At 40.5% G+C, this 13,430-nt stretch overlaps 1 protein-coding gene across 1 annotated transcript in view; it reads right to left on the bottom strand.

Moving 5' to 3' along the window:
* The window catches only part of RINT1 (RAD50 interactor 1), a 42,450-nt gene that overhangs the window by 1,640 nt on the left and 27,380 nt on the right, over window positions 1–13,430 (bottom strand). The window contains exons 8-12 of the mRNA XM_030216118.1: window positions 12,761–12,898; window positions 9,940–10,139; window positions 7,852–8,066; window positions 4,241–4,421; window positions 2,291–2,409 (exon numbers count right to left, since the gene is read on the bottom strand). Coding sequence (XP_030071978.1) covers window positions 2,291–2,409; window positions 4,241–4,421; window positions 7,852–8,066; window positions 9,940–10,139; window positions 12,761–12,898 — 853 coding nt within the window. The remainder of the gene's footprint in view (window positions 1–2,290; window positions 2,410–4,240; window positions 4,422–7,851; window positions 8,067–9,939; window positions 10,140–12,760; window positions 12,899–13,430) is intronic.

Below are 13,430 nucleotides of genomic sequence, written 5' to 3'. Positions count from 1 at the left end.
TATGCAAATCAATCTCATGAATATTCATTGAACCACAATCTGGTGCCTGCACTTTTCCTATTATTTTCCACATGCAGTATTATAAAGATCTAATACTTATTGTTTCCATATGGTATTCTTGCATCCTTCCATTCAAACCCATTCATTCTACTAATTCCTCCTTTCACAATTCAATTATCTTTTGTTAACATAAAGACCAAGGAAATCACGATACACTGATTTCACAAAACCCATGAATATACAGGTTATCATTACAACTTATCGCATGTGTGACCGTCCTTTGAATCTTTCTGTTAAGAAGAAAGTCCTTTCTCAACGAGAATCCTCTCTCATAGATCCTTTTCCACAGCAGAATGCTTGCTCCAAACAGAAATGGTATCGGTCAAAAGTTTTGCAAATTTACTCAAATTGTTAATAAGTTGTCACCGATTGTCCTTCCGTCTGGTATCACACTTCTTCCTCGGTATCTTTCCAATATGTTCAAATCATCAAACTGATCATCATCTTTTCTTCCAGTGGTGAATCTAGAAGGACAGCACCTTACAGTGTCAAACCATAAGTATTAGATCTTTATAATACTGCATGTGGAAAATAATAAAGTGTATAAAAATTGGAAAAGTGCAGGCACCAGATTGTGGTTTAATTCTTATATAGTGACTAGAAATAAGGGGAGCTCGTAAGAGGTAGTAATGAATATTCATTGGGGATATCCTGAAAACCGAACAGAATCACAGCATATTCAGTTTCCCCGAAATTCACAAGAAGTAACAATTCAATATCATATACTAATGGATAAAGATGGAAGGAAAAAGCCTCAAATGAGCTCCAGGTCACACAATCTCTTCAGAGATTAAATTTTCATCATAGGCATAAAAGAAAAACCTTCCTTTGCAACCATCTTTAACATTCATCAATCGGTCCAAATGTACTCATTTTTTCAAAGCCCACTTTAAATCACACTTATCTTTTAACATAGTAGATGACGGCAGAAAAAGACCTGCACGGTCCATCCAGTCTGCCCAACAAGATAAACTCATATGTGCTACTTTTTGTGTATACCCTACCTTGATTTGTACCTGTCCTCTTCAGGGCACAGACCTTATAAGTCTGTCCATCACTATCCCCGCCTCCCAGCCACTATCCCCGCCTCCCACCACTGGCTCTGGCACAGACTATAAGTCTGCCCAGCACTATCCCCGCCTCCCAACCACCAGCCCCTCCTCCCACCACCAGCTCTGGCACAGACCGTATAAGTCTGCCCAGCACTATCCCCGTCTCCAAATCATCAGTCCCGCCTCCCACCACCGGCTCTGGCACAGACCATATAAGTCTGCCCAGCACTATCCCCGCCTCCAAACCACCAGCCCCGCCTCCCACCACCGGCTCTGCCACCCAATCTCGGCTAAGCTCCTGAGGATCCATTTCTTCTGAACATGTTTGAATTCCGTTACCGTTTTCTTTTCCACCACCTCCCGCGGGAGGGCATTCCAAGCATCCACTACTCTCTCCGTGAAAAAATACTTCCTGACATTTTTCTTGAGTCTGCCCCCCTTCAATCTCCTGTAGTTATCCTGTTTAGAGGCATCTTCATCTGACACTTTGTTACCAGGTCCCATAACAACCAACGATGGCCAGCGTTTCGCTATGCTGCTTCAGTGTATCGTCATCTGGGACTAGCGTTTTCCATTCTTCTACTCCCTTCCAGTGTGTTGTTGAGGAGTGATGCCTATGGGAGTCAGAATGGAAAACGCTAGTCCCAGATGGCGATACACTGAGGCGGCACTGCGAAACGCTGGCCATCGTTGGTTGTCGTTATGGGACCTGGCATGGCAAAGTGAAAAATGAAGATGGCTCTAAACAGGAAAACTACAGAAATAGAATACGATTTAAAGTGGGCACTGAAAAAATGAACAGATTTGGACCGATTGATGAATATTAAAGATGGTTGCTAAGTAAGGCTTTTTATGCCTACGATGAAAATTTCAGCTCCGAAGGGACTGTGTGACCTATAGCTCGTTTGAGGCTTTTTCCTTCCATTTTTATCCATCGGTATATGATATTGAATTGTTACTTCTTCTGAATTTCAGGGGGAATTGAATATGCTGTGATTTTGTTTGATATTTATCCATTCCCTTCACTCCTTATACTGGTATAGTATATCCTGAAAACCGGAGGGGTTTGGGAACCACTGGGTTAATGAAAAATGCAATTAAAAAAAAACAAACCCCTCTTATATTAGGAAAAAAATAAATCAAGCAACACAAATATTTGATATGTTTACTTTACTTACTGTTTGAAGTAATTTTCTGGTTTTTTGCAGTAGTGTGAAAACAAAGGGAAAAGATTTCTAACCATATCAAACTGCAGTTGTGCAGCCCCTCCGTCATTAAAATGATTAGCCAGAATTACCTGTATAAACAAAAGGTATCTTTCTTAAACAAATCAATTAGCTGCTAAGCCTCAACCTTTGGGAACACAGGGGCCCTTTACTAAGCTGCACTAGCCACTAACGCACGCCAAACACAGCTTAAAATGGTGACTGCTTCACGAGCTCAGGTGTCATGTGGTAATGGCCAAATCTGCATGCACTAAAAACGCACAATATTTTTTGAAGGGCGCGTCAGGGGAACGGAGGGTGGGATTTCCTGCACTAATCAGTTACTGCAGCTACATTACCTTGCACTAACTGGTTAGCATACACCATTGATCCAACTTAAGTAACTGAACTCAGCAACACAACGGAGCCATAACCTGCAATGAGCAATATATATCCCTCTTCTTCTCTCGATTCTCCAATGTTCTGTAACATCACCACTCTGTATTTGTTTCATCGCCGGAGGTGGCTAACACCTCACGGTACTATGTAAGCCACAATGAGCCTACAAATAGGTGGGAAAATGTGGGGTACAAATGCAACAAATAAAATAAATAAATAGCACACGTATACCACAGGAGACCTTATCGCCTACAAAATGGGTGGAGGTTAAGTGCTCAGGCACTAAGTTGTTTTAAAAGGCTGCAGGCTTATGCAAACAGCACATGGCCATTAATACAAAAGGCAAGATAGATCTTTTAAAACTGGATTCTTATAAATAGATGTTTCTATCCGTACAATTCAGATTAGACCTCCTTTAGATCGTTAGATCTATTAAAAAACTGTTGAACTATAGAGAGCAATTTAATATATTTATGCTTCAAACAGTTACACCGAAGGGCCTGAATGCTGAAATTGAATGGACATCTTTGATTTGAATAGCACCCGGTTCTCTACCGGCAAGCAATATAGGATTGGTCCTTTGCTGCCGGTGGAATGCCTTGGGGGGGCGGGGCTTATGAACGTCATGCTGTAGCGGATATTTAATGGGTTCAAAAAAATGCTGGCGCCATCTTAGCTTATAACTTTTGCTGAGCTGACGCTACAAGAAACACGGGGTGAGTCTAGTTTAGGTTTCAGTTACTCTTGGGATGTAAGTTGAATACTGAAGTCTGGGGAGATCATTAATATATTTTGATTTATATTGCAGGGGAATGAATGTCCTTGAGACAGCCCATTGTGGGCAAAACGTGCATGTTGGACAGATGATCCCCTGGGTCCGACAAGTGTAATAAATTGAAAAGATAAGTAACGCTAAAGCTATATATATATATATGTTTTTCTAAAGTTAAGAAATAAGAAAAAGAACCGGTGAAGAGCTTGATGTTATTGAAATCGCTGTATTTTAAATGGATAGCGATTAACATCACTGAGGTTCTGGGATAAACATATGATCTGATCCTGAAGTATCTATGTTATGAGCTGTGTTCTTTTGAAAAAGGACTTTACTATATTAAAGATCTAAAGGAGGTCTAATCTGGATTGTAAGGATAGAAACATCCATTAATACAAAAGGCCATTTATATGGCAGTAGTAAACAAAATGGCCTTAGCGCACAGGGAAAACCTTTTTTTTTTTTTTACTGCAGCTTATAAAAGTGGCCCCACAGTGCAGCTAGTAAAGTGGGAATTCCAAAGGCTCCGAGAGGAATCTTTAACATTCTTCATGTTTTATATTTAGCTGTGCTTTCTATCTTATGGGCCACAATGGCTGACGTCTGCTGACAACAATCCCGAGCCAGTTTCTTCAGTTTGCAGATTTCTGCTGTCAACACATTCTTATTTCAGCAGTACTGACAAAGTCTTTCTAATTCTGGTTTAAAAAAAATACATTAGATACATAAATGTTTTACAGTGTACTACTTACTTCTTGATAGATGAACAAATCCAGCTTTTCTGCAAGCATTTGCCAGAAAATTCTAAACAAGGAGTAACAGAGCTGCTGCTCTAGTTGCAACATGCGGTCTCTTAAGGTCAGCAACATGGGACAAGCTGTACTGGACAAGGACATCATTGCCTGCTCGGAAGGAGACGGCAAAGAGAACCATCTGAAAGAACAAAACAGTAGTGAGAGGTACAGTGGGGGAAATAAGTATTTGATCCCTTGCTGATTTTGTAAGTTTGCCCACTGACAAAGACATGAGCAGCCCATAATTGAAGGGTAGGTTATTGGTAACAGTGAGAGATAGCACATCACAAATTAAATCCGGAAAATCACATTGTGGAAAGTATATGAATTTATTTGCATTCTGCAGAGGGAAATAAGTATTTAATCCCTCTGGCAAACAAGACCTAATACTTGGTGGCAAAACCCTTGTTGGCAAGCACAGCGGTCAGACGTCTTCTGTAGTTGATGATGAGGTTTGCACACATGTCAGGAGGAATTTTGGTCCACTCCTCTTTGCAGATCATCTCTAAATCATTAAGAGTTCTGGGCTGTCGCTTGGCAACTCGCATCTTCAGCTCCCTCCATAAGTTTTCAATGGGATTAAGGTCTGGTGACTGGCTAGGCCACTCCATGACCCTAATGTGCTTCTTCCTGAGCCACTCCTTTGTTGCCTTGGCTGTATGTTTTGGGTCATTGTCGTGCTGGAAGACCCAGCCACGACCCATTTTTAAGGCCCTGGCGGAGGGAAGGAGGTTGTCACTCAGAATTGTACGGTACATGGCCCCATCCATTCTCCCATTGATGCGGTGAAGTAGTCCTGTGCCCTTAGCAGAGAAACACCCCCAAAACATAACATTTCCACCTCCATGCTTGACAGTGGGGACGGTGTTCTTTGGGTCATAGGCAGCATTTCTCTTCCTCCAAACACGGCGAGTTGAGTTCATGCCAAAGAGCTCAATTTTTGTCTCATCTGACCACAGCACCTTCTCCCAATCACTCTCGGCATCATCCAGGTGTTCACTGGCAAACTTCAGACGGGCCGTCACATGTGCCTTCCGGAGCAGGGGGACCTTGCGGGCACTGCAGGATTGCAATCCGTTATGTCGTAATGTGTTACCAATGGTTTTCGTGGTGACAGTGGTCCCAGCTGCCTTGAGATCATTGACAAGTTCCCCCCTTGTAGTTGTAGGCTGATTTCTAACCTTCCTCATGATCAAGGATACCCCACGAGGTGAGATTTTGCGTGGAGCCCCAGATCTTTGTCGATTGACAGTCATTTTGTACTTCTTCCATTTTCTTACTATGGCACCAACAGTTGTCTCCTTCTCGCCCAGCGTCTTACTGATGGTTTTGTAGCCCATTCCAGCCTTGTGCAGGTGTATGATCTTGTCCCTGACATCCTTAGACAGCTCCTTGCTCTTGGCCATTTTGTAGAGGTTAGAGTCTGACTGATTCACTGAGTCTGTGGACAGGTGTCTTTCATACAGGTGACCATTGCCGACAGCTGTCTGTCATGCAGGTAACGAGTTGATTTGGAGCATCTACCTGGTCTGTAGGGGCCAGATCTCTTACTGGTTGGTGGGGGATCAAATACTTATTTCCCTCTGCAGAATGCAAATAAATTCATATACTTTCCACAATGTGATTTTCCGGATTTAATTTGTGATGTGCTATCTCTCACTGTTACCAATAACCTACCCTTCAATTATGGGCTGCTCATGTCTTTGTCAGTGGGCAAACTTACAAAATCAGCAAGGGATCAAATACTTATTTCCCCCACTGTATATAAACATCCATTATCCCTCTCTTCAGAAGGTGGACTCCCTCCATTATGAACATTTTTTTTCTTTTGGTGTTGCCTTCCTAATGCACTTCAGTGCGGGAGCCAACAACGCCATCTCTTAAAAATTCACAGAAAGGCTTTCACTTTTTAAAGACCAATTTAACATATATAAATAACAGAAAAACCTAAAATCCTGTTTCCTGAGATGAAAGAAAAGATTGATATAAAATTTACAATTTTGTTAACAGCAATACAAGCTGTACCTGTTGTACACCGCCTTGGTTGAATCTCTTAATAAAGGCAGTTGAAAATACCAATAAATGAATAAAAATAGTGTCAGAAATTCAGTTCAGGTAGAAATACTTCAAACTGCAATAAATACTTGTGTGTGTCACAAAACAGACTATGTTAAAACATGTAATTTACCAGAATTCTACAGATTATTCTTGTTTTTATATTTCTTTATATGCTGGCATGGTTTCTAAGGTTCATCTGGGTTTCAATCAAGCAGCTAAAGACCTCTCTCGCCTCAAATATTTTTTAATTAGATTATACTGCTACAAATACAGTCAAATCAAACACCATTTCATCTATATTTTAACAACATGAACTCCCCTCCTTTTCCACCCCTGCTTACCCCACTTGTGCAACTCTTCTTTCCTTCACTCCATTATCAGTCCCCTCCCCCTTTTTAGTGTCCCCCTCCTGTATAATCCATTTTGGCCTGGGTTCAGTAAATGGCACTCAAATTTGGGCAATAGAGAATCCACAAAGCGTGGAGAACTCAAAGAAGACCCACGGATACTCTGTGAAACAAACAGAAAAGTGGGCACAAAACCAGGAGTCCCAGAGACTGGATCACAGTAAAGCTAAAACCAAATTTTATTAATTAGTATATTTGACTATTCTACAACTTCATGCACAATATTTTGGAATGCCCCTGCCCCACCCTCTTTTGAGCTGAGCACTAAGGGATTTAGGCACACGGGCCCAGGAAGATGCATGCAAATATTTAATAATGCCAATTAACTCAAATAACTGATTGTTAACCTCAATCTATGCGAGCATCTTCGATCGACACCCAAATTTGGGTGCCATATATAGAGGCAGGGGGCTTATGCCTGAACATCAGAGATACGCCTGTAACTTACAGTATTCTGTAAGTTACATGCGAGTCCCACGCATGCTGTGCCCACGCTCCCCGTTACACCCATCTGTAAAAAATACATGTGTTTACAGAATAGCACTTAGGTGAATTAGGCATTTACATATGTATCTACACATACACATATATACGTTCTACTCAATTTATATGCATAACCAGTGCATAAATGTCAGCACCCACTTTAGAATTACGCCCCCCCCTAATGCTCTGACCCAGACTAGAAACTTAAGACCAAACTCCATTTCTCCATTGTTTTTAAAATAAAATTTGACTTGCTCAAAGGCCTTCTCTGTATTTATAGAGAGGGCGTATACCATTCTTTAGAAGTCCAAATCAAAGGCCCTGTTTACTAAGGTACGCTAGTGTTTTTAAGCACATGCTACTGCTAGAGATACCCATATATTCCTATGGGTGTCTTTAGCGCTAGCATACGCTAATTTTTAGCACGTGCTAAAAACGCTAGCGAGCCTATAGCACGGTTTAGTAAACAGGGCCCTAAATTTGCAATTTTTCCTAATACTGTCCCCCGTTTGTTGCCCTAGCATGGAAACCAGGCCTCAGATCATGCACCTGTTAAATTACTCTAAAGTCACGTACAGCTATACGCCTAATTGCGCCACATGTACTGGCATATACACGCACCTTTCTTTTTTATATAGTTTTATGGTTTCTTTAACCTCTCTGAAGACATGGTCTACTTGACGGGTCAACATGTCATTTTTCAGCCGTTCCAGGAGATTAATCATGTCATCAAAAACAGAGGTTTCCATAGAGGCCAACTGGCCTAACTGCAGCATACTGATAGCGTTACTGTCTGCACAAGTGTCCAGGGTAGCCTGCTGAAGTTCCAGAAAGAACTAGTGGGGGGGGGGAAAAAAAAAAAAAAAAAGACAGCGAAAGCTACATAAAATACATTAGAACACTGGTTCCCAAACCTTGGCCTGGAGGCATATCCAGCCAGTCAGGTTTTCACGATATCCAAAATGAATATTCATGAGAGAGATTTGCATGCAGTACAGGTATTGCATGCAAATCGCTCTCATGAATATTCATTGTGGGTATCCTGAAAACCGCTGGGGTGCCTCCAGGATCAGGTTTAGGAACCACTTCATTACAGCATTTCATGATTTTCATAAATTGTACAGTCTCACTTTTCCTTGATCTCAATATTCCTCATGATATAAAACATTTTGAAAAAATAATTGAATTTTAAGAGTGGTACAAGTAGGTATCTGAAAAAAAGGTTGAAGGAACAACAATATTTTTCAACCCAGTTTAACAAGCTATCAAATGGATTTTATACTTTGGCATCTTACAAACAGTGCTGCACACTTGGTTAACTCTGGTCAGATCCAAGCGAGGCTGAAACTAGCCCAGTTGTAGAGGACCTGGATTCATCTCCTGTTCCTTAGGCCAGTTGGGGGAGCTGCGGAAACTATGCTTGGAAAAAGGGAAAGCTAACCATTGTGCAATGGCAACCCCTAGTGGCAGGATCAGAACTCACATGCTGCAGGGTTCCATGCTCTCCACTCTAGGACTATTGCCCCAATGATGGGGTAAAGTGATTCGGGAAGAGAATATTAAATAGGGGGAAAGACCCCAGCTGTACATAAAGGTTCAGGGAAGCACAGTCCATAAATGCCCGTTCTGATGGAACTAGGTGTCTACAAGGGCTAAAGCACATATTGAAATTATCGGCGTTGATGAACAGTGTAAAGAGGTGCCACATTTGGAAACACTGATAGAAGAGGATCCTATGATTTACTAATGATTCCAACTGAGCCAATGTAACAGGGGAAATTCTTATTATCAGCTCTCTCAAAATAATTATCCCAATTCCCTAGAGAACCTTTAGAAGCCCCTAAAGTTCTGAAGAGGAAAGAGGGTAAAAAGGCCGAATCTTCTCGGTGGGGAAAACCTTACCAATTATCTGCACTTTTTTTCTGATTGCACCCCAAAGCTTAATCAATGGTATCAGAAAAGTAGAAGAGATCTGACCCTTTAAGAAAACTTTTCTTCCAGCTCTAGCTACTGGATTAAGGGGTCCTTTTACTAAGCTGTGATAAAAAGTGGCTTCAGTGCACCCTTACATGGTCTTTCTCATGCACTAAGGCCATTTTTTACCACAGCTTTTCCTAGTAATTTCATTTCTAGTTGTGCACCAATGTTATCATTAGCGCTCGGTCACAATTACTGCAGCAGAACTTACCACCACCTCCTATTTTGTAAGTGGTAAGCATTCCTACATTATCCGTGTGCTAACCAGTTAGCGCAAGGTAACGTAGAAGCGTTAACTGGTTAGTATAGGAATGCACATTCTACCTGGCATACCCCCTCAAAAAAAATTACAAAAAATATTTAGCATGCGGCTAGCACATGCACATAGCAAAACTAACATGGAATGCTTTAGTGTGTCCTACACTGGGCCATTTTTGCTGTGTTAGGCCCATGTTAGCGTCTAACACAGCTTGGTAAAAGGGCCCTTAAAGTAGCAGCAATTATCTTGGAAATAGTTTTTAATTGGTTTCTAGTATTAGACAAGTTCATCTTTTAATACCATCTCACCCCTGTAAACAGAGCATGGGACACAGTTCTTGATGAAACAGGCCCCGAGACGACAGGGTTTTCAGAACACACCTTCCGGCACTGCATCTGCATCTTCTGTGATGTGAAACTCATTCTAGTAAGCATTTCAACACAACAATGCATTCAACAGGCACAACTACTTACAACATTGTCAGCCCAGTCGGCAAGTACGGATGCCACGTAGTTCACGGCATTAAGAATCATACAGTATCGAAAGCCTAGAGGAGCTCGGCTTTCTTCCTTCATGACCTGAGTCAATCGTATCCGAAAATCATCAACCAAATCTTTCTGTAGCTCTAGGAACTGCAACTTTCTAGAGGCTGTAGGAAGACCTTTATATCTATCTAAGGAGAAATTATAAGGCAATCAGTAACAGGACATTCCTAACCTTAAACAAAGATTTTTCTAATCAGAAAAAGTTGAGTTGATTGTATTTATAGGCAACATGGATTCATATTTACCAAGTTCAGCTTTCTGTTTGTTAAAGCAGCTTATTCCATTTGAAAGGGGTAGCCATGTTAGTCTGGTTTTAACACTGATGGAACCAGGTGGCACCTTACAGACTAACCCAATTTATTGAGGCATGAGCTTCAAGGACCAGATTCTACTTAATGTATTTAAGCTATTTCTTGGTCCTAAGACCAATTAAAGCAGTGTTGTGCTATTATTGCCTATTGTAGAACATGTTGGGTGTGACTTTTGACTGTTCAAGTTTTAGTAAACAAATTACATTACAAATAAAATTCTACACTACCATTAGGGCAACAAAAAAAGGTCTATCACATCACTTAAATGCTCAAGCCATCTCTGAAACCCCTAAAGTTCCAGGACGTTCCCTGCCATCATCCCAACTACTAATTCTTGAACACCAGGGATTTGCAGTCCCCTCAATGGAGGGGATTCTGGCGGCCCTCAGGTTCCCTGCACTGCTGCGGGTTTAAACTCGAAAATAGGCAGTACCTGTTCTCATGTTTTAAACCTATAATTTTGTCAAAGGCAGCACAAGGAGGAGAGCATACCAGTCAGAACAGAACAGCACACTCTGGCTGCTGTGAAGGTGAATAGGCAAGGCACGCTACTGGCCTTGAGATATGGTGCCCTGAGCCAGTGCCTCACTTGTCTCATGCCTTAAGTCAGCCCTGAATCCCACCAGAATAACTCAAGTTCAATATCTAACATTCTGCAGTAATATGAGAGAAAGCACTCAAATACAATATCATTCTAACACTCAAAGAATTTGTCCAGGATCTCCACTTTATCAAATTAAATTTCTTAGCCCTAACAGTCAAAAGCTCATGTCAGCATGATGATGACGACATAAGAACTGTTAAATTATAGCCTGTTAAGGTTCGGAATCTAAGCAGATCTTTTGCAAACGTCTCAAGAAAGGGGGTCATGATTATCGCTATTGTCTTGTAAAGCCAATATCATTTTTTCCTCTTGCATATTACTGGAGTTTCATTTAGAAGCTACTGTTGTTCTAGGTGCCACTAACAGATGAATGCTCAGCACCAATTCTTTAGACAGCTTTCAGTGGGACCTCGTTGAGATCTTTAAAAACCTGATCACAATTCTCTAGCCTCCACTCTCAAAGGTAAATGTTTCAGTCCTTGGAGATTGAAGAGCCTCACACTAGCCAAGCAACTTAGATTATAATGGTGCTGAAAAGAATGCGTTTCAGACCCTTTGCCCATTCACTTCCTTTAAGGGTATGATTGGAAAATACCCTCATCTGTGGGAGAGGAAGTGACTCGGTGGTATATTTTAATTGTAAATTGCCTCGATTTGGTTGTTACCAAGATTAGCTATAAAGCAAATTTGTAACAAACATAAAACAATGAGCTGAAAATCAAATACGCTAGGGTTTCTGGGCAAGTAGCTCTGGGGCCCGTCTACTAAAGTGCATTAAGCCCTTAAAGCGGGGTTAATGCACTTTAAAGAGCACATTACTGAATTAAAAAAAAAAAAAAAAATTTTATTCAGGGGGCGTGGCATGAAAGCATTAGCCAGCTAGCGCAATATTCTTACTGCTCGCTCACTGGCAAAAGCACTATTAATGCTGGTGCATTTAGCACCTCCTAAACAGGAAACAGTAAGTACTCCAGCATTAACCTGGAACAGGTGAGCCGACTATAATCCAAATATTAACGCATGACCTGTAAAGTAATAGCCGTTACAAAATATCATGGCATTGTAGCGTAAACCACCTGCTGGATAAGAGTCAAATTTTATACTGCCCTCTATATTTCACAGGCAACCAATGGAGTTCTCTCAACACTGGCAGAATATGACGACATTTAGAAATTCCAACAACCAGCCTGGCATATGCATTCTGCATGATTTGCAAAGCATATGTAAGCACCTTCTGGAAATTACTGAAGACTTATTTGTTTAAAAAAAAAGTACAAAAAAGATCCCCCATAAAAAACCGGCACCTAAACTTCACCAAATACAAGTTTAATGGAACTTTTCAAATTTGTTTATTCTAACTTACACCCTAATTATTGAACATTACATCTTGTCCTGTTATCATTATGTTATGTTTTATCGATTTACCCACTTCTCATTAAACATAATTTTCTTATGCACATTAACTGCAATAAGGCTGAAATTGTTATTCCGTTAATATGATTGCCATGATATTCTCATGCACCTTATCTGTTATCTATATTCTGATTTCCTTATCCCATCAATCTGAGTGTTGTTGTATTATATTGTAAGCCACATTGAGCCTGCAAATAGGTGGGAAAATGTGGGATATAAATGCAGCAAAGTAAATATGTCAAGTAGTGTTATAAAAATGATGACTGTATTCCAAGACTCTTGATTAGTATCACCATTTATCCAAAACTGGGAAAGTTTGGGTTCCCAGACTGCTTAGAGTGCATAATTCTCTTACTATCTCAAACATGAATAATAAAACATGAATAATTATTTCAAATAGATAAAAATATACCCACTGTACCTGTGATGACAACTAAGAGCGTCATAAATGTTTCTGCACAGTCTGGGACCTTCATCTCATCTACATCAGTGATATCCTTGTACTGCGACATCCAGGCAGCCTCGGAGGAAAGCATAGAGTCCATTTTTTCAAGGGCGACTAAGATGGAAGCAGGAACAAAAAAAAAACTGTTAACGAACCAATAAGGCTTGATTTTATAAACAGATGCCTATGTGAAAAGTTCAAAAAGGTACCTATGATTATAAAACAAGCTCCTAGAACCAGCCCAACAGTATCCAAATTTACACCAGCTCTGAAAAAGGTTTGTGTATCCACGTATTTTACCAAACACACTCATACATTACAACTCTGCCCACGATCTCAGGAACATGTACGAGACGGCTGAACTAAAGCTGGACAAACTGTCTATAAATGAGCTTTTTACAATTTTATTAATACTTAAGCATTTAAGCATACGCTAACACTTTACACATGAACTGTTTTTAAAACAACACAATCATTTCATGAAGTCATTATTCGAAAGTCATTTACAACAAAGGATCAGTCGTGGCTTTTTATTAAAAGAAAGTTAGCTTGCTTCAGAATAGTGATCTATCACCTTGGAACAATGGGTGGGTGTATGAATGGTTAAAAAAAAAATTCCTTCAATGTATCGCAGTATAAAATCCAG

This window comes from Microcaecilia unicolor, chromosome 10, assembly GCF_901765095.1.
Source record: "Microcaecilia unicolor chromosome 10, aMicUni1.1, whole genome shotgun sequence".
Lineage (NCBI taxonomy): Eukaryota > Metazoa > Chordata > Amphibia > Gymnophiona > Siphonopidae > Microcaecilia > Microcaecilia unicolor.
The sequence above is the reverse complement of the archived record's forward strand: the minus strand, read 5'-3'. Positions and strand labels throughout refer to the sequence as shown.